We start from the raw sequence: 24,849 nt of genomic DNA on the forward strand, positions 1-24,849 counted from the left end.
AAACATAGTCAATTTTACTGAAAGTTTTCAAATGTTAATTATTAGTTTAAAAATATATCAAGGTATCTCAAAATCTGTCCATATGTTTATATTTTTACGTAAATGTATACCATTTCTCCTCGTGTTAGAATTAATTAAGTCAACATTTCTTATGTTTTAAATTATGACAAAATTATATATTTCAGCTTTGTTATATTATAAATATTACCATAAGATATTTTGAATTAAAAAAAGTATTTTCTAGTTTTATTTTCTTTCTATTTTAATGTATCAACCTTGTTGCAATTGCATTAGTTCTCATGTGAATTCACAATTCCATTATTGTCTTCTTATATGTGAATGCATTTTGCAAACTATCATAAGACCACATAAAATTCTAACAGCATGTTTAAAATACAATGAATGTGCAACAAACTGGAGTGCTCTCACTTTGTGTAATAAGACAATAAATATAGGTATAACCTTAATTTAGATATTATATCTATAGGGAATTAATTGATGTTGTGTATTTTGATTATTTACCCAAGCGCTTAGTGTAATTTAATTCCCTTTTTTTAACGGGAACATTAATATTTATTGAAACTATAAAAATCTTTAAAAACATACTATGTACTAATCTTCCAGACTTTGGAAGAATTTTAAAAATTTCCAACAGTCATATGGTTATCCTACACACCTACAAAATCCTTTAATTTAAAAGATGTTATAATCTTTTTTTTCTATGCACATATGTACTACTTTTGCAAACATTGTTTTGAATTTTGGTTTTTGGGTATCATTTTACCTTAATCTTTAGTAAGTTGCGGAAACAGCGGCGTTAAAAGGAAAGGCGCGGAAAGCGTTAACCAAAATCATTTGATATTGTGGTACACATAATACATATAATGTGTGGTCAACTAATGACTCTCGATTATGTCTGGGCACTTGGATTGACTTTTATTTATTGTAGTTAAATAAGAGTCAATAGAATCGATATTCAATGAACAATATTGTGATTATTATAAATATTGTCTAATAAACGGTGATTTTTTTGGTCAGTGTATAATAGAAAACTTGTCACAGCGTTCATTCCTGCGAGTTTTTAGTTATGATGTAAATCATATATTATTCCCTCCTTCAAATTTCTCGTCAAATAAACCTGAGATTTGAAGGTTCAGCAATAATTCCTTTAATATTGATATTGTGCTTCAAAATATCTAAATAATTGTTGCCTAATATAGCATGTTAAAGATTACCATATGCAAATATAAAAGTCAATTAATTCTGTATACCTTAATCAAAAATAATTTCGTAACATTGTCAATTCTCATAAATACCTGTGTCTTTATCAAATCAATTAATGAAGGTGACTTAGTGTGAAATGTTTTGTTTTGGTAAATTGAATGGTGAGATATAAAGAAAAAATATTTTTTTAGGTAAGAGATAATATTACCTAAAAATGTGTATATTAACATTTTATCAAATGGTGAAGGTTTAAAGGAACAAATGAAAACCGAGTAGATGATCAATTTTGAGGTACATACATGTTATTTATTTAATATGATAAAACAAAAATTCAATACTTTCAACTACTACTAAGTACATAAAAGTTCTACGAACTTATGATTTTATCTTATTAAAATATTTCACCATACTCTTTTTGTACAACCATACAAACGCTTGCTCTTGAAAATGTTCATTCACACTTATTACGTTTCACTTAAGAATTTTTGTTTTTCAATTTAATATTTTTTTATAAATTCATCAAGTCATATCATTCCTAAGAAATATTATAAATTATATTATTTATCCATGTCGTTATTGTTAGATTATTGTAATTTTTTGGTGAAGTTAAATAATTTTAAGCTATGTATCCTGGATTTGTTCTTATATTTATGATAATGTTACAAATTGTTATTTATAAGTTCACAATAAAAATAAAAACGGTTATACATAGAAGTACATTTTAAATAATGTAACAATATAAAAAAACAATATTGAATTTCTCATACATGAATTGATATAAATACTTTAAAAAAAACTGAACTATATAAACTATCTTTTCAAATAGTTTCAATTAAACAAATAAAAATACAGCTAAATAAAAAAAAGTTCTTTTTTCAATAAAAATTACTTACATCACAGCCCTTTTCAAATTGAATAAACCATTTATTACTGTTATGTAACTATCATAAAAAAGAGATAAAACCACATATCAAATATACAATTTGTTACAAACAACATCGATAAAGAAACAGTTATTTCAGATAAACAAGATAAATTTGCTAAACGTGTAGGAAATTTTATAATTCAGCTGGATATAAATAGTCAATTTTCATGTATTTATATGTGTAGTTAAATGTTACAAAGAAAGGTCCTTGATAATTGTACGTATTTGATGTACCAAGTTACAAAAAATATATGTTAATATAAATATTGTGTTTTATTTATTATTCCAGGCTTATTTTATTATCATACCACTTCAAATTATTTTAATATATTATACATGAAGAACATTGTTCAATCCCATTAACCTATAAATTGGCATAAATTTGGACTAAAGTTTTATTAGTTTTTAATACATTTTTCCTTAATAAAAAATATTACTCAAACTACTTGATTATTCTACAAATTCTAAAATTACACGTAAATATATCTGAATAGAAGAAGAATACTTATATAATAAGTAAGGAAATTGATAAGTTACCTATTACATAAGCAATTTTAAAATATACTACCCGCAGTTACATACATATGACTACTTAATGAGAAAGTATCCTTAAATTTCTTTGTGCTTTTTTTACTCCATACAGTCAAAATTTTGGCTTTCTTAATATCACCTAATTATAATCATGTCCGCTTCCATAGTGTAGTGGTCAGCGCGCTAGGCTACCATGCTGGAGGTCCCGGGTTCGATTCCCAAGAGGGTCAAACTAAATATTAGTGATTTCTCAGTTTTATATTTATTTTTATCACCTTGGACTGGTACCTGAAGCGCAAGGTTGATCACATTTCCTTTGTGTATTTAACAATCAAGAAAACACTGCTTCTACACGATGCGGTGCCCTTTGCACCATTGGTGCCGATAAGGGTTAGAGAAGAAGAAGATAATCATTTTACAACATCTAAAGATTAAAAGGAATTTTACATTATCATTCCCTATTTGACTAGAACCAAATTCATATTTCGTAGTCGTACAGGAGAAAGTGACCAACTAACAAAACGTAAAATGTTCAGGAGGGCCATTTAAGTCACCTTTGCTTGGCAAGAAAATAAACATCAATACAGTTAGTCATTTTTAACAAGTCAATATATTATACTTTCAAGTTTAAAACCCTTTGTGATTTTTTTCAGGGCAATATTAAGCTAGTAAGATATCAAATATTCAATGATCACGTTTTTGTAAGAAATGCACTTGGTCACTTTCTCCTGTATGACTACGATTTGTTTGTTAAATATTGAATTATACATCACTTATCGAATGGTTCGACCACTTTCTCAACCATGTTTGTGTCATAACGAAATATTCATCGACAAGTGGCACATTGGTAAATGTTACGAAGTTGGGTCGAGGATGGCATCGTAAAGAAGTTCTCAGGGCAACTCCCACAGCCGGTAATCCCGCCGAGATGTCCACTACTCCCGCTGACCACAAAAGACTCTTGTCATGAGCCCACTTCGCCAGAGACTGCCAATTTTTCCAAGTGCTGCCGAACACTTCGCCGTTTCCGGTAGCGCTACTGAATAACCCGTCAAAGTGCGATTGCTTGATGTGCAATTTGTGTTCTTCCTCTTGCAATTCACCTAAAACGCTGGCGTCTATTTTGGAATTTCTGATTGTGAACTTTCCTTTTGGAGATAACACCTCGGACCACTCGCTCCAAGGAATAGCAAAGGATGAAAATATGTAAAATACCGGTTGGAGTCTCTTGTCCTTCTTTATTTTATACAGAGCTTTCTCTTTTCCGTACATACTGTTGAATATTCTTATATCTCGACGAACAGACATCACATTTCTTTTCGCGTAGTCCTTAATGGCCACTCCTACTTTGATTTTGAATTTAGGTCCCAAGTGAAATAACAACTTCAACGTGTTATGTACACTGGAGGTTTGAGAAATTAAAGAATTGGACAAACGCGAGCAAGTGACGAATATAACGCCGGCTCCGGATCGCCTCGCACTGTCCAAATTTTGTTTTACAATTTTATATGTAGCATTATTATTTCCAAATGGACGCAGTTTCCAGCTTGATTTATCTTTTTTATTTCCTATATTGAAGTTATACGTATAAAACATGTGAACAGTGTCATTTACCAAATTTTCCAAGGCAGGTGCTGGTTGCTTTTGCAGGTTGTTTCCGGATAGTCTGTTAATTTTTCTTTTCATAATATCGGCATGTACTTTCATCGCATTAAATTTTTCTATAGATACGGCTTTAGGCGTCATCTTATTATCAACATTTGTAAAAAATATCAAAGGTGTAGGAGTAGTAGTTGTTCTTTTGGAATTCTTTCTCGAAACACCATTGGCGTCATCAGAATGTAAACTGAGGCTCGGATCAGTAGTACCCGCAACGGGTTCTCGAGATGACAGGATATTGAAATGTATTAATACAAATGTTAGAACGAAGTACACAAACGCAGTAATCAAACAAGACACAAATATTTTTTTCCGAGCGATCAACCATTTCGTTCTAGCAGTCATTTTGGAATATTCAGGTTAACAAGCTAGAAGATGAATAAAGTTCCAAAAACTATATATTTTCGGGTACAATCCATTTTTTTATTCATGATTATATTTAATAAAAATCACCCGCTTTGTTCCACTGTTTTCAATTTGACGTATAATTTTGACATAAAATGGCTAGTACAGCGCATGCGCGTTTACTAAAAAATGCGTTCGAAAAGGTTGATTTGTGATCGGTAACCAGTAGAAGAGCGTAATTTTTTTACTTTCGTAGCTTACATTGACGGTTTAGGAAGACGGTCAAGCACCAAGTAAAAGTGAAAAAATGTTCTGTGTGCACTCATTAAGTCACGGAAATTCAAGTATGTACTATTCACAGATTATTCATGAAACATCAAATTGACGTTGTTATCACCAACTTCATAGTCATCGAATTTTGATCGAGCGTTTGATTTGAGTTTTGGAACACGTTCCGTAACTACGCTGCGCAGTACGCTGCGCATTGCGCCTATAAAATACCTAGGCCTTGAAAATATTTTGCGTATTATCTAGGAGGCGCTACGGCACAAACGTGGGTAGGTACACTTCGACAAACTTACCTGGTGAATTCCTAGAGGGCTCTACAATTAGTGTAGAATAGCATTTAAAAAAAGATATAATTGTATTTGACCATGGAATAAAATTGAATCGACGAAAAATATTAAACTTATAAGTTTGTCGAAGGATTCGGGGTAGGTACTTACTCATGATACATAAAAATATTTCATATGTACATTTTACATGATAAATTTGTTTCTTTATATATTTTTGCCCTATGAAAATCCTAGATAAATAACAAAAGATATATAGAGGGAGAAACTCGTACTAACTACTAACAGTTGTTAGAATTAACTGCTAAGGCCTACAATTAAGGATGAAACTGAAATACATATTTGTGCTTTTAACATGGTCAAAAATATTTCTCTAAAAATTCTGATAGTCAAATAGACTATGAGAATATTAGTTATACTAATATATCATTAGAAAAAGGACTGCCTCGAGTAGTGAGGATGATGTCACTTAACTATCCTTTCTAAATACTAGGACTTCATAATCAAAGCCAACAATGAAGTGTAAATATTTAAAATGCATGTCAGTCACAAAAGATAATGGGTTTTCAGTATGAACCGAAATTCAGTGGGATATCTGATAGCTCTAAGATTCAGAGGTAAGTTATTCTATGTTGAAGGACCAGCGACCACAAAGGTGAGATTCGCGTGTAATATTTTATTACACATGATTTCATGGGATGAAATTTCAAATTGATAAAATCTGCATTCATCCTCCTTTTATCTTATCTACTCTTCAAAATTGGGTAATAAAACACACCAGTGGTATAAATAAGTTATATTTTATGTAAACTATGCTAATGATATATTTTGATACTATGTGCACTCTAAATACACACAAGAAAGTAAAAAATATAAACAATTTAGTGATACAATATATCATTTTAATGGCATAAAAATGGTTATTGAGCATTAAAATTTGTTTGAAATTTTTTCTACTTAATATGCATATTAGTCATTATTATTTCAATGCCATTATTGCCTTCTTTCAGAATAAAAATCAATGCTTTTCTGATTCATTGACAAATTTCGATAAATCAGAAAAGTATTTTTTCTCTACAAAAACAATAAAATAAAATAAAATAAAATAAATTATATATATAAAAAGGGTTGAAAACAAATCTTTTGAAGTATTTACAGAAATTTAGTTTTTGTAAATGCGAGTTTGAGTTCGCTGGAAACAGATACGACATAACGACATGATAGTAGTATTAAACTTCATTTCTTATTTAAAAACTTGAATACAAAACCAACACAAGTAAGTGAAATGAGTTATTTTGAAATAAAAATAGAAGGTTTACTCAATCATGCAATAATTAAAATTAAAAAAAAGTTTTTGATAGCATTATTTTATGGAAGTTTCTCATTCATACGTTGGTCAGAATTATCATTTTGTAGAATATCTGAAAAAAAGTGCAGTGGCTACATCAGATGAGGTCCGAAACTCTTCCTGTGGGGATAAATTTAGAAAAATCAATTGAAACAACACCACATGGTTGTCAGATAGATCTGCTATCCAAGTAACAAAGCAACAAGAGATATAAGATAAAATGGGAGAAAATTTCACGTTTATTAAACATTCCTTTGATTCAATTGCTGGTCGTAATTCCTTAGTCAAGAAAAGAGTATATATCGCTCACTCCTTTCAAGAACATCATGAATAAAATTTTCAGTTGTGCATGTTTTTAGAATGCCCAGAAAATGTACTATGTATGTATATCCCAGCAAAAGAGGCATATTTTTAACTCAATATTTACCCGCTACCGGGCAGAAAGTCTTGTTTTTGCATTTCGAAGAAAAGGTATTGTTTGATTATTTTTTTATAAATACTAAATATTTTACAAATGGAGAAAAAACATTCAGGTTTTACCTAAAAAGATCTGTTGCACAGTAAAAAGTTCAACAAGTGGCTTGATATTTATTTGCAATACATTGTATTATATTTTTAAACTTTAAAAACGTTCTCCAGAAAAGTCAAGTTTTTTTAATTAAGACGTTCTTGAAAGGAGTGAGCGATATGAGACAGAATGGATAAATAAACACACAAGCTTTCCCTGATCTTATCTTGAGTTTGGTTTTATAATTTACTACCTTTACTCATGTACAGAAATAAAAGATATTATAATTTTTCACACCATTTTATTATCATTTAGCATTTTATTATTCAGAATTGCACTGATTATCTAAAACAATTAAATTTTTTGAGTTGGTATTGCATTCACAGTGACATTATGGGAATTGCAGATGAGTAACAACCAAATTATCTTAACTTTGTATGTTACATATATGTATTTTGAAAAATAAACAATTAATATGCCATATAAGCAATAAAAATATCAAAAACACCGTGAATATTGTAAGCTGGGCACAAACAAAATTTAAATTAAGAAAGGTCCGGAAAGCATAAAAAATGTTCTGCTGCTGAAAACTTTATGAAGTCTTAATTTCAGAGGTGAAAATAATGCATTTACAAAATTCGGATATTTTTTTTCATAACCCAATGGTGTATAGGGCACTGCATCGTATAGAAGCAGTGTTATCTCGATCGTTAAATACACAAAGGAAAGTGATCAGCGTTCTGCTTCAGGTACCAGTCCAGTCATATTAAATAAATATTAGACTGAAAAATCACTAATATTTCTTTTGACCCTTTTGGGAATCGAACCCGGGATCTCCAGCATGGTAGCCTAGGGCGCTTACCATTACACAATGGAGGCGGTCAGTTAGTTCTCAGCAAAAAAACTTTACCTCAGAATATGGCAAATAAAGCATATTTTTCACAAAACATTAAGTAAGATAATCTGGCAGTAACACATAATGCAAAATATTTGAAATATTTTGCAAACTCAAGCCTTTATGAGAAATTAGAAACTAAAATAATTTGTATATTATTTGTTGCTACTATTACTAAAATAACAAATAAAAAGTTTGAACAATGAACTGTAACAAAATTGATCAGAAACACTCTTTGGAACAGATGACACAAAAAAAAAAATAACAAAAACAAAAATTTCAATTTCGTGTAAAAATAGCATTGTTATTTTGTTACAGACATTTTCTTTACAAAGTAACGGTCATAATATTTCAAAACCATGAAATATACCTAATTTAGTTTTTTTTCTTCAAAAATACATATATATACTGATACATTCATAGAAAATCTGCACCATCTTATATCGCTTTTTTACCGATTAAAAATAAAAACAATACAATTTATAATAATTTGGATCAACCCACAAATGGTAACATGAAAATATCAACTAGAATACTACAAATGATCGCGTACCATTTACTTACAGGTATGTATGTAACATACATGTAAATACTTAACATATTATTACACAGTGACAACATAGAGACATAGGAAAAAATTAATCTATAGGAAATAAACCTATTTCAGTAATTGTACACATCTATCCGACTAATTAACACACATAAGTTCTAACTAAAATTAAAATTGATTATGAACAAGATTTTTAGCTCGGCATTTATTTCACCTACGGGATTAATCTATACGATGAAACTCTGTCATATCATCCATTGGCAGGACGGAAACAATACTGACATCAGTTGTACAGCTTCTTACCAAATATGTATACTTTAAACATAACATACATATTTGTAGGTTCAAGGTAAAGAATCATTAATCCAATGCATCAAACATCCAAGAGACAAATAAGTGATTAAAATTTTTAGTGTCAGTTATTACGAATTAAATATAAAATTATTGAGCATAAGACATTATTAGACTGTTCTCTAAAAAATTCGCATGAACTAGTCATACTTAATTAACATAAATGATATACTATATGTTTACCGTAGAACGGGGCTACTTGAACTTTGATGTGTTACTTGAGCCCAGTACAAAAAAAAATTAAATCTGTATTTGGTCTACAATAATGAACATATCGACATGATTCATTGTTTCCCTGACAGGGTACAGGTGACAGGGTACTTCGATTGATACCACGATCTAAATATTTTTTTGTAAGACATTGTACTCAAGTAAGACATCAAAGTTCAAGTAGCCCTGTTCTACGGTACTTCAAAATGACAAATTTCTCCAAACTGTATTGTCTGACTCGCAGCATAGTATGAGAACCGACTATAACAGTATACGGCCACACTCACCCGCCACTTACTAACTCCTGTGGCCCAAAAAAAATGTACACTTTTGATAGTCTCGTATTAAGTGTCATTTCCAAAACAAAAATTATTACTTAATGTATGTATTACTTTTTCAAACTACTACGTTTGACAAAAGACAACAGCAGAGCTATCCCGGTCATTTCCGAGGATACTATGACAAAGTTTCGACGTAACAGAGCATATTTCAAGAGAAAGAAATAAAAACTATGAACATCAGCAAGAAGGAAAATATGTAATGAATATATTGTAGTAATAGTGAGGACAACCGTATATATTTAACATTGCTATTTTTATATTATAGGAACAGTATGTATTAATAATTTTCTAAATATTAAACATCAAAAGTTTATATTTGGGTCAAAAAACTGCTTTAGATTTCATTTAGTTCTGTGGTGGAAAATTACAGCTAATCGGAGATTTCAATTAATCGAATATCAACAAAGCATTGAGCTACATTGTAGTGCTGAAGCATATAACTATGTTTAGTGGTCAGTGCCGCGCAAAGTCACTGCGACCAATAAAAATCTGCTACGATTTAGTTAACATACCGACTAATGGTTTTGTGGTCCCATCGTAAGTGTTGTGGATTCAGAATCAGGATTTCTAGATTCGAATCAACTTTACCACAACTTGATACCTATTTTTAATAACAGGCTGCTTATGGCTATGAAAATATGCAGTTTAAAAATGAAATATTTATGCATATACATAATTAGAACACAAATATTTCTCTTTATATTATTTATTAATTTGGCATTAATTTTATGGAATAACACGATGGTTAAAATATAAAAATAAAACACTTGTATAAGACCACGTTTGAGTTTATTAATGTAAACACAACCAATTTCGAGGGCAACAGATCTTCTCAATACGTGAAAAGACAAACTTTGTATTTTCACCTGGTGAAAACATCAGTAGTTCTCAAAACTAGTCGTGTTTACATCAATAAACTAAAAGTATATATTTTTATATAGTGTTATATTTTTATATTTAAATATCTATTTAAAAAATTATTTTTTTCCATTTAGAGCAAAATATCTCATTCATACGAATGCTATATGTATAGAGAACTAATTGTGCAGTAACAAGAATTTAGTGGGACCACAGAAAAAATATTTATCATAAATAGAGCAGTTAATAAAAAAAGCATTTTTTAAAAACTGTTTTTAAAATATATTTATCATAGTCAGAATGATTCAATAATTAAGTACATTAGCTATTAAGACTTTAAAAAAAAATCTCATTATCTTATGTTAAATGCGGTTTTGTCTTTTTAAATTTGAGGAGATGGTACAGATTGTGAAAAGGTGAAAGGGCGTATGCCACACATCATACAGCAGAGGACAACATTTTACTCTGGATATTTCTATTGCAAAAATGTATAAAGTATTTTTGTATCACTTATTTATTTATAAGGGTAAGTACATATGTAAACATTATTTTTAAATATAAAACAGATTGCGTTTATAATTCACGTTTCAAAATAAAATACAAATCTTTTAGAGCAATGTCGATTTGCAAGTGCACAGGTGTTTTGCTATTTAGAGTTCGTTTTTATAGTTGAAACCTTAAAATCTTTACACATATTAAATTCCATTTACTTATCAGTCAATCACAAATCTATAAAAGCATGAACATGATACATTAAGACCCTTTTTCTCTCCACAATCATATTACAAATAAGCATATAATATGTAACACCATTATTATATTATACTGAACAGAGTGCAGTTTATATATGCATATGTATTATCATATTGCATTTACAGAAATAAGTATTATTGAAGCACATTATTTGATAAATAAACCCACACAGATACATGAAGTACAATTTCTCTTTTTTTACTGATTATTCAAACATTAAAGCAAAATTGTGAACAAATACATTATTAATAGATATTAAAGGGGCCCGGAGATATTAAAAAAGGTTGTCGATGTATTATTAAGTATTTTCAATATAATAACTGCTCTGTCTCAGTTGGACACCTTCGTAGTGTATTGGTCAGCACGCTCGGATACCGTTCTGGAGGTCCCGGGTTTGATTCCCAGGGGGGGTAAAATAAATATGAGTGATTTTTTCACTGTCATATTTATTCAATATTACCCTGGACTGGTACCTGAAGCGGAGGGCTGATCACCTTTCCTTCATGTGTAAACGATCAAGATAACACTGCGTTTATATGACGCAGTGCCCTATGCACCATTGGGGTGCGGATAAGGGTTTATTATTATTATTATTATTACTGTCTCATGATGGGTGGAACAGTTATTTTTTCCTGTGATATGACAATTTCCTATTTTAATGGTGATTTTTATTGTTTTTTTAGATATTAATGTAATTCAAACACTTCAAATGTGTTAAAAAAGAAAGTTTGTTTATTTTACACACTTAGAAGACGTACATTGTGACGTAATCAACAAATGCTTTTTATTATATTTTTTGTGGTTGCTTTCATAAAATAAGATAATAATTTTCCACACTAATGTAAAATACAATGTCTTTGTGCATAACTTTTCATCACAAAAATTAATTGTTGTTTTGGCTCAGGTGCGCCCTACAACAAAATAATATTAGGCTAACTTCACATCCGAAGCACTATTTTATTAAATTCTACTATGAAATCTCGCTACATACAAGTTGTAATTATATATATATGTACATTTCTATTTAAAGTCAATATTTTTTTGTTCCAATAGGCAAACTTATAAAGAGAATTTTCCTGCAACACTTGGAAAAAAACATCATATTTATACTTCAAAAATTGATTTTGTATGAACGTGTTTAAATAAATAATGCACAAAATGTTTCAAACATTGATCAAGAATTAATACTTGTAGAATAATGTTGTGCAGTATTTTGTAGGAAAATTTTGGCATGCCATATGGTGACAATCGTGGTATCTAATTTTCACAGGCACTTTCCTTCATCATTTTACACGGTAAATCAAACAACCAGAGTGAAATACTGTGTTGCAATTACGCAAATCAACAAGTTAGTTGCCTTATTGCAATACAGAATTGTGCCTACTAATATTTATATTTATTATGATTTTTCACTGTATTTATTCAATATTACCCTGGACTGGTACCTAAAGCGGAGGGTTGATCACCTTTCCTTCATGTGTTAACGATCAAGATAACACTGCGTTTATTTGATGCAGTGCCCTATGCACCATTGGGGTGCGGATAAGGGTTTGAAGAAGAATATTTATATAGTTTGATATTTTGTAATTAGTACAATGTCACCATAAAAATAACACCCGGAGCGTGCGTATTTTTTTATTAATTTAAATTATAATCACATAAATATTATATTTCTTCGTAATATTAGAAATTTCTTCGACTTAAGATGCTGACAACATTTTTTTGAACTCGTATGATGGGCGCTGCAAATGACTATCGACACATGGCATAATAGCCCAAAACACTCAACAATGTGACTGAAGGAACGATCATATAAGAGTCTGTACTTAGATACATAGAAGTAATACATAGAGGGAAATGAATTAAACCAGACTACATGTTTATGTATTGAGTTTCTACATTTCAAAATAATTGATTAAAGTCATAGATTCATTACATATTTACATCTACAAAACTTACAAAAATAATACAATACTTTACACTTGTTTATAAAATGCTTTTTGCACGCTTGTGAACCCTTTATGGAAATATTAACAATCGAAAAAATTACATCGCTAACTTGCAGTTAAGGCATTATTAAAATCAATTACAACTTTGATTATTATATTTACCATTCTGCATCACCGTTGGCTTTTTGGAAAACAAAGTCTCTTCCCGACAAATTCATTATACCATCTTTCAAATAAAACTTCCACTTATTCCGGCTTCGTGTGATCTGGAAACAACATTCACAAATGAGGATACGATAGAGTAAAGTTCTGATTATTAGCTCTTTGCATATATACATATCGCTCACTCTTTTCAAGAACATCATAAATCAAAAAACTTGATTTTTCAGAAGAACGTTTTTAAAGTTTACAAATTTAATACAATGTATTAAAAATAAATATCAAGCCACTCATTGAACTTTTTACTGTGCAACAGATCTTTTTAGGTATAACCTGAAGGTTTTTCTCCATTTGAAAAATATTTAGTTTATTTAAAAAAAAAAAATTAAACAATGCCTTTTCTTCAAAATGCAAAAACAACACTTTCTGCCCTGTAGCGGGTAAATGTTATGTTAAAAATATGCCGCTTTTGCTGGGATATAGTACATTTTCTGGGCATTCTGAAAACATGCTCAACTGAAAATTGACGATTTTTTATTTATGACGTTCTTGAAAGGAGTGAGCGATATGTATATTTAAAGTATTCTGCAAAAAGTGAGAAATTCTATCTATATGATCAGTTAATTAAAATGCTTGAAAACTCATTTATGTATGTATTTGTTTTTCATATTCTGTTACAATATAGTTGTAACACTCTAGTTTACAAGATCATGATTCAGAAATAATGAAGTATGTAAGAGCAACCATTTTTTGATGTCTAGGTTGATTTTCGCAGTAAGTATGTATCTCTTGCAAATACCTATCGCATGGTCTTACTGTATTTAAGATGCCGTATAGCAGTGGCGTGCCTAGGGTTTACCAGTAAGGCAAGCCCATTATTTTTCACATTCGTGAATACATGATGTACCTATAATTTCTTCACCTCATATCATTCCCAGTATAGTAAGCACCCAGAAAGTATTATAAATATAAACAATGTATTGTAATCATTGTAAAAATATGATAACACGTAACTTTTGTAAGGTATAGCCATCACCTTGAAATAAAGAAAATGTTCACCATAGTAAAATTCGGGTTCGATTCCCAAGGGGCGTAAAATAAATATTAGTGATTTTTTCACTGTCATATTTATTCAATATTACCCTGGACTGGTACCTGAAGCGGAGGGCTGATCACCTTTCCTTCATGTGTACTTGATCAAGATAACACTGCGTTTATATGACGCAGTGCCCTATGCACCATTGGGGTGCGGATAAGGGTTTATTATTATTATTATTATTATTATTATAAAATATCTTCAGATATTAACCATAACCAATAAGTACCATCACCATATAATGGCATGCAGTGTTTAATAATCATGTAAGCGCTCGATAATTTGAAAATAGTCATACATTAATTATGTATTTTTAATCATTTGGTCTAGATTTAGTCATTTTTATTTGGAGTTGTTAGGCAAGCCGGGCTTTTGGGCTTCTAGGAAAGTACCGCCACTGCCGTATAGCAGTATAAAAAAACTCGGAAAACTTATATTATTTTTTGATTCGGCATTAACTTTGTGGAATGACATGTTCATTGTTTTAAAAATTAAACACTCGTATAATACCACTTATTGTGCTTTATTTCATTCATTCAAATCCTTATCCGCACTCCAATGGTGCATAGGGCACTGCATCATATAAACGCAATTTTATCTTGATCGTTAACACATGAAGGAAAGGTGATCAGCCCTCCGCTTCAGGTACCAGCCCAGGATATTATTGAATAAATATAAGGGTGAAAAAATTACTTATGTTTATTTGAGCCCCCCCCTAGGAATCGAACCCGGGACCTCCAGAACGGCAGCCGAGCGTGCTGACCATTACACTACGGAGGTGGATTACACTCTACTAATTTCGAAAACAGCTGTAGTTTTTTTAACTAGTTGTGCATAATGAAATAAAACTCAATTTTAAATAATAATCTATAATTTTTAAAATAATCAACGAAAAAACTTTCATTGGTATCATCTCTTAAGGGGAAGACTGACCGGAGTCATTTCGTCGTAACGTAACACGTTAAGATGCGAGCATTCGTATAGTCAGCACAGCGTTCCGCGTGTTCCATCCGAAGTCGGATGCTCGCCGCGAATGTTACGTTACGACAAAATGCTGCTCCGGTCAGTCCCCGCCTTTAGAATATTGGTTAAAGGTAGTTAACCAATTTATAGTTGACATGTAATAATAATGTCGATCTCTGGGTCTCTTCAATGATGCAATATAAACTGAGTTTCACAATACCATGTGAAGGAATTAAGAATTTTTAGAATATGCATTTGTCCACTTCCGTAGTGTAATGGTCAGCATGCTCGAGCTACCATACTGGAGGTCCAGGGTTCGATTCCCAGGGGGGTATTTCCAGGGATATTGATCTGTTCCATGTGTCCGAAGGAGTTTTCCGAAGCGGGATTCTTCTACACCTTTAAGTCTTCTTGCTTACTTTTACTTTTAATATATACGCCTTGAATATTGTTTGTTATGTATATATTATTTTTTTATTGAATAAATTGAATTGAATAAGTGATTTCTTCATTCTAATATTTATTTATTTAATATTACCCTGGACTGGTACCTGAAACGGAGGGCTGATTACCTTTCCTTCATGTGTTAACGATCAAGATAACACTGCGTTTGTATGATGCAGTGCCCTATGCACCATTGGGTGCGGATGAGGATTTGATGATGATGATGATGATGATGGTGCATTTGATTGGGTCTACCTTGTCATACTGGCACACGACGACGTTATCAGTCTCAAACATGTCGGAGGGGTCCTCCTCGGACACGTCGTCCTCCGAGTTGAGGGGCTCCTCGTCGGCGCCCCCCTCCCCCTCCGGGTCCCCGTCCTCGTCCCCGCTGCCCGCGCCGCTGCCCGCCCCGCTGCCCTCCCCCTCCCCCTCGCCCTCCGCCTCCGCCTCCTCGTCCGACCCCGCGCCCTCCGAGATCTCGTCGTCGGACGAGTCGCACGCGCCGTCCACCTGCGACTTGTTGATGTTTGCCACCACGTTACCTGGATAGGAATAAAATAATTTCATTAATTGATTCGGCAGTCACTCTGTGGTAATCTATCCATTTTTTATTTTAGATTTACTTAGTTTATATTTAGACCTGAAGATGGAAGCATAGCTTCCGGAACTAGTCGTCATAGTAAAATAAACTCAAGTGGTAAAAAAACAAATGTTTTCCTTTCCAATTTCATCATGTCTTACCAAAAAGTGAATGCCGAAACAATAAATAAAATAAGTTTTACTTAGTAAATACCACTATTTCTTATGCAAATACGTGTCACAGTAGATTTTAAGAAACAGTGGTATGTATTCACTAAGTAAAACTTAGATTAGAAAGGGAATAAAATAAATATAAAATATTTATACATTTGTCGTGTGTGATAATGAGGACGGTAGAAAGTATGGCATTATGATGCTGAACTCTGCTGTTACAATATATTAAGTTTATTTTTAGATTCTTGGTGATCCTCTCCATATGGATGTCTATTTTCCTTCCTTTCTGGAATGCTTCCACACCGACTTGTATACTGGCTTCTCATAACCTTCATACGTACTTATAGTACGGCTGTCCAAACTTAAAACACAGTAAGGGACATTTTTTTGTAGTACGTTTTTTTTTTGCATTTTTGGACTATTAGAGTAGAATCTACTCTTAGTCCAAAAATGCAAAAAAAACATACTACAAAAAAATGTCCTTTACTGTGTTTTGAGTTTGGACAGCCGAGTAGTCAATTTTATTTATTGTTTTATTGCAATAAATTAGGTGAAACCTCCATCCATCTTTCGCTTAGAAGAAAACAAATACAACCCACACCAGAACACACTCATCATACATTTTTTTTCGTCATTAAAATACTTAAAATGGGGAAATGAACTAAACTAACATTTAGTTGTGAAAACATTCATAGTTTGTCAATGAGATTTACATGCATGTAAAAAGAAAATAGCAAAACACTTACTAAAGTTAGACTGTTGTCCGGAAAGGGCCGCATTCACGTGCTGTTGGAGTAATGTGGCTGCCAAAGGTTGGGGTAGATTCATTGTTGCTGTTATAATTGGACCCGTTAATACCTAAAAAAAATCACATTAGAATGTCTCAAAAGAGAGATATAACAAACAAAAAAGGACACATATTTTTAAAAAAATGTTTATTGCTGATACTTTGTGGCACATTTTATAAAGGAATAACCCGAAAAGCCTCTACTTTTAGAGGTTTGTCTGCAGGTAGGATAGTAAGGACAGGGAAGTCAACTGTAAAAAATACATTACAAACACCCAGACTATATGAAAATAAATCTTTATTGTATCGGTAGAAATCGAACCCGCAATGCTAGTTTCGCAGTCAAGCGTATACACAACTACACCACGGCGCCTGTTGTGAATCAACAAAATACAAACTTTGTTTTTCATCACTTTTACTTTTATTCACATATCCAATCCTGAAGATGACGGGTTATTTGTTAAAACCGGTTGGAATAAAAGTAGTTAAAACCAAAGTTTGTGTTTTACTACCACTTTTGAATTTTGGTGAGAGAATTCATCGGTGCAGGAAATTGTCATCCGCAAGTCAAAATAAGACTTTCCGAAAACCGCTCGGGTTATTCAATAAAAACAAATGGGTCAATTTTTTTACAACATTTTGAGTGTGTCCAAATACTTATTTATTTTCATATTATTTTTTGATATCTCATCAAAGATGAAGAAGAATACGGAAGTCTGGGCATTTACGGGGCTGACGACCGTCATAGGCTGGCTTAAGTGATCACTTTACACACATATATATATATGAACCAATTTCGAAACATTATTCTTGAATCACTAGAACATCACCAGAGACATCTATTGGTGAGATGAAAAGAAGCTTTTTTATTGGGCAGAAACTCTTTTATTAGTATGCGAGGTCCGAATCTTGGATTATAATCACACACATGAGAAACGTTTCTCACGGGTCAATTTTTGTCTCAGGAAAAGCAGGACTGTCGGAATACGAATTACCCGAGCAGTGTTCGGGCTAGTCAGGGAACCGGTTAATATTATAAAGTAGGCATATTCTTTAGTTGTGCTTACATGATGAAGTTGATTATTTTGTAATGCTGAAGTTGGTATCTGTAGGGTGAACACTCTTGGTTGAGATCCTGGGATTCCAGCCTGGGCAGGTAGCGTAAGCTGTAATCAAAAATAAAAATAAATTATACTAACTATCGAATCTCATTCGACATTGATTTTTTGCTCTTAGGTCCCATGTCGGATGTTATTCTCCATTTTTTTCATCATTAGTATTATTTATTGAAATTCGAAGCTTACATTTTTGTCACTCATATCTATTACAAAAGTATGTAGAGCAGAGGACAAAAGATTTTTTCCAATTGGAATGTAACTGTCTACCTAGTTTTTTTTTTTTAAATTTTGGGGGACCAGAAAGGGTTAAGAGATAAAAGATGACACACCCGCCTAATTGGTATTTTACAATATGCTGACAACTGAGCACCGTTATCACAAAGAGAAATATTTAATATTTGCAACGAAAACAAATCTAATTTAATTCTAGTCATGCAGGTATTACACAACCATCATACAATCAATGTGTAATTATTACACAACAATAACAGCATGCGAGACAAATTCTTACTTGTGTAAATGTGACTTTATTAACCACTTTGTCCTCATATTTTTTCACAAAAATAGAACTAAAATATCAGGATATTTTATAATTTATTTAAAGAGTTTACATATTTTAAAAGTTGTCCAGTTTAAAATATATAAACAAAACAGAAGCCATACAAAATGAAAAAAAAACTCAACCCAATATACAAAAAACTAAAAGAAGTCTAACTATAATATTAAAACAAATCTAAGTATGATGATAAAAATACATCATTTTTAGAAATAAAAAATACATAAATTCAAACAGAAGAAACGATTTGTGTAAACCTCTATGTGCTTCAAGTGACAACTGGCGAGCTCAGTTTGGTTCTTTATCTTTTGTAATGAAAATAATTTCATTAAATGATTTGGCAGTCACTTTGTGGCAAAATATATACATTTTTCATTTAAGTTTTACTCAGTAAATACTATGATTTCTTAAAATCTATTGTGACACATGTTTCGATGCATTCCGCATAAATTTCAAACAAAGTAAAAATGATGCGGAATGAATCGAAACACGTGTCACAATAGATTTTAAGAAATAGTGGTATTTACTAAGTAAAACTTAATAATGCAAATCACGCGAGCAGTGCTCGGATTGGCGCGATACGACACATGGGCCAAAAGAACAAAGTGGTTAAAACACTTCTCAACTGGCTATAATTTAAGATACAGTTTACAATTAATTAATTTTTAAATTTATTCAAGCCACAGAAAGAATAAATGGGCAGTTACAGATTGACAGCGGTTTGTTGTATAACGTATGCCATAATAATTGCAGCTATTCACTGCTTATATGTGTTTACATGTAGGTTTTGAATCACACCTATCATAATGGCAAGTAAAAATACACGGTAATTAAAAATGATTGATTGTTCAAGCAGGAAACAAATAGATATTTCTCATGTGACTATACTATCATTACAGATCCATAGTTTCAACAAATAAACACGAATAGACCCCACTGATAACCCAACCCAATACAACACAGTGGCAAGGTTTTGTTTACAGATTTATCATTAGAAAGCCGAGTTGTTTACTATTCACTGGAAAATCCATTGTGACCTACATGCTTATTGTATTCTGTTATCTGCAAGTCTTAAGTATTTCATGAACACAATAACACTGACAACATTTTTTTCTCGGAAAATGTTTATGTGCTATTTGTGGATTTAAAATCTGAATTTTTTGTTTGTAATTTATAAAAACTTATATTTCTGTTAAATTACCTACTCATTTAGTATTAGAAACTCTAGTAAAATTATGTTTAGTTAGAAAATAGTACTCATAACTATAAATATAATTATTTTAAAGTAATTTGACAATATTTGATTGAATTGGTATTTATTTTGTAGAATTCAATTATCTTAGACAATTATTATAAAGACAATTTATATTGACAACAATGTATTTCAGTCATTTTATAACTGTTTTTTTTTACGCAGGACTAAATTTTTTGGAACTCCTACATATATCGTAAATCTCATGTGAGTTCACTGGAACCATCTATGGTTGGATTGAGATTATTGCTTCAGAAAGCTTTTATTGAAAAAAAATTGGTATTTACTAAGTAAAACTTAAATTAAAAATGGATAGATTTTACCTCAAAGTAGCTGCCGAATCAATTAAAGAAAAAATGTACTGGTGTGAAGAACATCTACAAACAATTATTATAGTGATGATATCTACATTCTTGTATTATGGTGCAATACAATGGTTCTATCAGGAGAGTGCCTTGTTGCTACTACGGCAGTTTAGGGTTAGCAAAAAAGAGAATGTCCGTGGTGTAATGATCAGCACGCTTAGCTATCGGTTAGAAGAAGAAAAAGAGAAACAATGATTACCTGAACAGCAACTTTATTGTTGGGATCCAAGCCTATCAAATTAGAGCCTTGAGTTTGATTACTGGATGCACCCTGTTGAGAGGGATTGGATGAACTATTGTTTGTGTTGGAATGGGACATTTGATTAGATCCGGAGTTAGCATTGTTCTGTTCTGCGGCGGTGTGGGCGGGGGCTTTCTTTACATTGCCTGAAAAAAAAGAGTACATTTGACATATTTTTTTGATTATAGAAGACCTATGTAAACTCCCTCCCCCCAACTTGTCCGCCTCCATAGTGTAGTGGTTAGTGCACTAGGCTACCATGCTGGAGGTCCCGGGTTCGATTCCCAAGAGGGTCAAAATAAATATTAGTGATTTTTCAGTCTAATCTTAATTTAATATGACCCTGGACTGGTACCTGAAGCGGAAGGCTGATCACCTTTCCTTCATGTATTTAACGATCAAGATAACACTGCTTCTATACGATGCAGTGCCCTATGCACCATTAGGGTGTGGATAAGGGTTGGAAGAAGAAGATGTAAACTCACATGTGAAATCATAGAACTAAAATCATATACCTGAGTAACTTCATTGCTAACTTTTAACGAGATAGCGATTGTTTTTACCTTGAATTTTCACTTGTGAATTACATGAAATTATAGTAACTTGAAAAATTAAGAGTAAATCCTTTCGCAAGTAGGTATAGGCTATAAATCTTATAAAGTTGAAGACTAAGTAGGGCCAAGATAAGTGATGTTGCATAAGCCGTAGCTAGATTTCAGAATCACTTGGAAGTTAGGTTTTGTTAATTCGAAAGATTATAGAAGAAAACTGGACGATAAATATAAACTTAATGATATAGGAAATTTATGTACATCAATATTAAATACAGGCGTTCTTTTAAATACGTACTTTGCAAAAATTACAAATTTGTTTAGATCATCACTACTAGATTCATTTTCCAATAACACTACACCATCATTGCCGCAAGAACAATCTGATAAATTGTCTGCAAACATTTCATTGTCACTTACAATGTTTTCCTTATTTTCAGTACATATTTTCGGCGGACATTTTTATGGGGAAAATGTCTAATTATACAATGTTTTACACTAATTTAACAACTGACATCAGACTAAAATAACTCAGAAAGCAATTAAGCTTCAATTTTTATGAAATTTGCCAGTTACACTACTCCCATTGAGCTTCAATATTTATGATACTGATTGATAGTCTGATTACGTGGCATAGCTGATCCTGCATAATGTATTGTTTTCAATTGAATTTATCACTTAAATCATTAGTTGTGATGTGGCATTTTGCGCCTACATTCAAACCCGTATGTATAAATATGGGTCCCACAAACAACAGGACGATTCAGAAAAAAAACATATTTATATGCACAATTAAGAAAAAACATTTTGGTGTGTCCCGACAACAATGTGTTGATAAAACTGTAAATTGATGAAAATATGGAAGGCAAATCGAAAAAACCCTTACCAGACTTGTTTTCATTTGCTTTAAGGTTAGGTTAAAATATGTCCGCCTCCGTAGTGTAATGCTCAGCACGCTCGGCTACCGTTCTGGAGGTCCCGGGTTCGATTCCCAGGGGAGGTCAAATAAATATAAGTGATTTTTTCTCCCTAATATTTACTCAATATTATCCAGGACTGGTATGTGAAGCGGAGGGCTGATCACCTTTCCTTCGTGTGTTAACGATCAAGATAACACTGTGTTTGTATAATGCAGTGCCCTATGCACCATTGGGGTGCGGATAAGGGTTTGAATGAATGAAAATATGGAAGGCAAAGCAAAAAAACTCTTACCAGACTTGTTTCCATTTGCTTTTAGGTTAGGTTAGGTTAAAATATGGAAGGCAAAGCAAAAAAAACTCTTACCAGACTTGTTTCCATTTGCTTTTAGGTTGGCAACAATTGGAGGTGGCTGATGCTCTGGGGGTTCCGGGTTCTGCTCCACGGCTTTACTGGCCAGTAATTTATTCTCCCACAGTACTTTCAACTCTTGTAATACTGTCTCGTCCACTCCGTCGTCAAGGAAAGTCTCCCTTATGCCCGCTATCACATCCTCCATTACAGTGTTGTACAACCGTAACTAAAATAAATAAAAAGTTATGAATACTCCCATCTTCCAGGGGCGTGCCTTCCACATAGGCAGAAAAGCAGTGCCTATCCTAACTTACCCGCGCGACATATAAAAACGCAACCAGTACCTACCCTACCTTACTAAGTAGTACCTAGCTTACCTTACTACCTACCTCTACACCCTACCCTAATTAATTCTCTGTGGATGCCACTGCCATCTTCTACTTGGTAGCTCTCTCATGATAACTTACAAACTCAACGTTGCGTGAAATTGTATTTTTTCAACTTTTCTAATGTTGATAATTAAGATTTTTTTATATACTTATTTTTATTTTTAAAAAGCAGTGTTTGATCAACGAAAGCTAAAAAAAATCCCTTTCACATTATTTTTTAGGAGGTGAAGACAGAGATTTTTAGTTAAAGATTAATCCCCTGTGGGTTTATATGCATGTTTTCAGTACCTCCTGTTGTACTTTTGGTTACTGCAAAATATTAGCGTTTGCAAAGCTATTCGGTGATTAGCTATTGCGGTGATTCAATATCCATCAAATAGTCTATTGAACATATGATCAAGTGGCTACGTATCGCATTTCCAATTAAATACTGGAAAAATGACAATTTAGCAGACGTGTTCAAGGTAGTTGCTGAAACATCGAATGAGCTAGATTAGTACAAGCAAACGGAAGGTGCCATCTTGTACCCCGCCCGATGTGTAAAAAGTTTCACATTTCTTTTCTAAATGTGGTATAGATAGAACTAATTAATATTATTATACACATACATATTTTTTTAAATAGAAAGAAATTCACAAATATTTCAATTAAATGCTATTTACGGCTTTGAAAATAAGTGTCAAATCATAGTAGTGTGGGGATCAAACCTACAGCCTCTGATTTCAAATTTACAGGGACCACAACCTGCACTTGAATGTTAATAAGTTCATAACTTTAAATAACAAATTATGTAAAAAAATGTTTTATTATATAATAAGAGAGCGTTCATTGAGTGCAACATTTGCTATGTTTAACATACTTTGTTGTATTGTAACTACACTTGGGGGTAAAACACAGCGCCAGATTAGTATTCAATTAGTAGACACTTACTGGTAAGGGATGGAGATTTACAAGTTTGTAAATGAATACAAACATTATTTTCCCTCCCTTGTACGCATGTACCTAGGTGCCTGTGTCAATGAACCTGTGTAGTTCTGGCATTGGTAATACACTGATTGTGAATTTTGCAAACATTTTCCCTATTCCACAGCGTTCCAAGTAAATCAAAATCAATGGATTAACTTATTTTTTGTGGTTGTTAATTATATAAAGAATTCAAATGCAAACATTTAATGAACATAGTACTTTTTTTACATTTTCCTTCACTTGAATTTTGTGAATTTTACGAAATTACTTCCTCCACTTGTGAATTTTACGAAATCAAGTTTTTCAAAGTTACAGACTCGTTAAAAAGTATATTACATTAGATACTAGGAGCAGTAATATCAAGCAATCAAAATAACATTAAGATCAAATTAGTTTACTTATTTGGTAAACTAAATTGTCAATAATTTAAATAATATTCCCACATTATAAAATTTTAAATACGTAAAAGCAGTAAAAATTCGAATACCCAATAAACTAATTTTAAGACATTCAATATTTCGGATGTATAAAACGAAAGAATTATTTTGTCACAAATGAAAGCAGTCGTAAATGACTACATATCTTGATGTGCGATATCTTATTTTGCAATGGAACCCAAGGCTGTCAAATGCAGGTGATGTGTCAAGTTATTTGTCTAACATATGGCATTTAAACTATTGAAATTGACTTACCACTGTTGTTTGACTTAAAGCCATTTTAAATAATAACAATAATATGTAAGCTAAATCTAAAATTACAATTCCATTCGTTTCACGAGTCGGGCTCAAAGAAGCCAACGGGAGAAGTCACACAAGCGCTTTTATAGTTTCTCAACTGCTCCCATTCCACAACTTGATACCAACATACGTCATATCCGTGAAAAAATCAAAGACAAGAAATTGAACATTGCCGCCA

The 24,849-nt window shown here is 32.0% G+C and overlaps 2 protein-coding genes across 2 annotated transcripts; both read right to left on the minus strand.

Moving 5' to 3' along the window:
* Window positions 1–1,514: 1,514 nt before the first annotated feature.
* Window positions 1,515–4,875, minus strand: LOC148310360 (uncharacterized). Its single transcript, XM_088258625.1, has one exon. It carries the CDS (start codon window positions 4,682–4,684, stop codon window positions 3,443–3,445), a length of 1,242 nt encoding a protein of 413 aa, XP_088114751.1. The 5' UTR covers window positions 4,685–4,875; the 3' UTR covers window positions 1,515–3,442.
* Window positions 4,876–6,072: 1,197 nt separating this feature from the next.
* Window positions 6,073–24,790, minus strand: TfIIA-L (transcription factor IIA L). The gene is made up of 7 exons (XM_088258628.1): window positions 24,627–24,790; window positions 22,592–22,805; window positions 20,715–20,902; window positions 18,292–18,390; window positions 17,184–17,295; window positions 15,937–16,226; window positions 6,073–13,285 (listed from the first exon to the last, which is right to left on the minus strand). Exons 1-7 carry the CDS (start codon window positions 24,648–24,650, stop codon window positions 13,178–13,180), a joined length of 1,035 nt encoding a protein of 344 aa, XP_088114754.1. The 5' UTR covers window positions 24,651–24,790; the 3' UTR covers window positions 6,073–13,177.
* Window positions 24,791–24,849: the final 59 nt, after the last annotated feature.

The sequence above is a fragment of the Brachycentrus maculatus genome, unplaced genomic scaffold (assembly GCF_059751285.1).
Source record: "Brachycentrus maculatus isolate JH-2025_06_01 unplaced genomic scaffold, ASM5975128v1 h1tg000099l, whole genome shotgun sequence".
In the NCBI taxonomy this organism is placed as follows: Eukaryota; Metazoa; Arthropoda; class Insecta; order Trichoptera; family Brachycentridae; genus Brachycentrus; species Brachycentrus maculatus.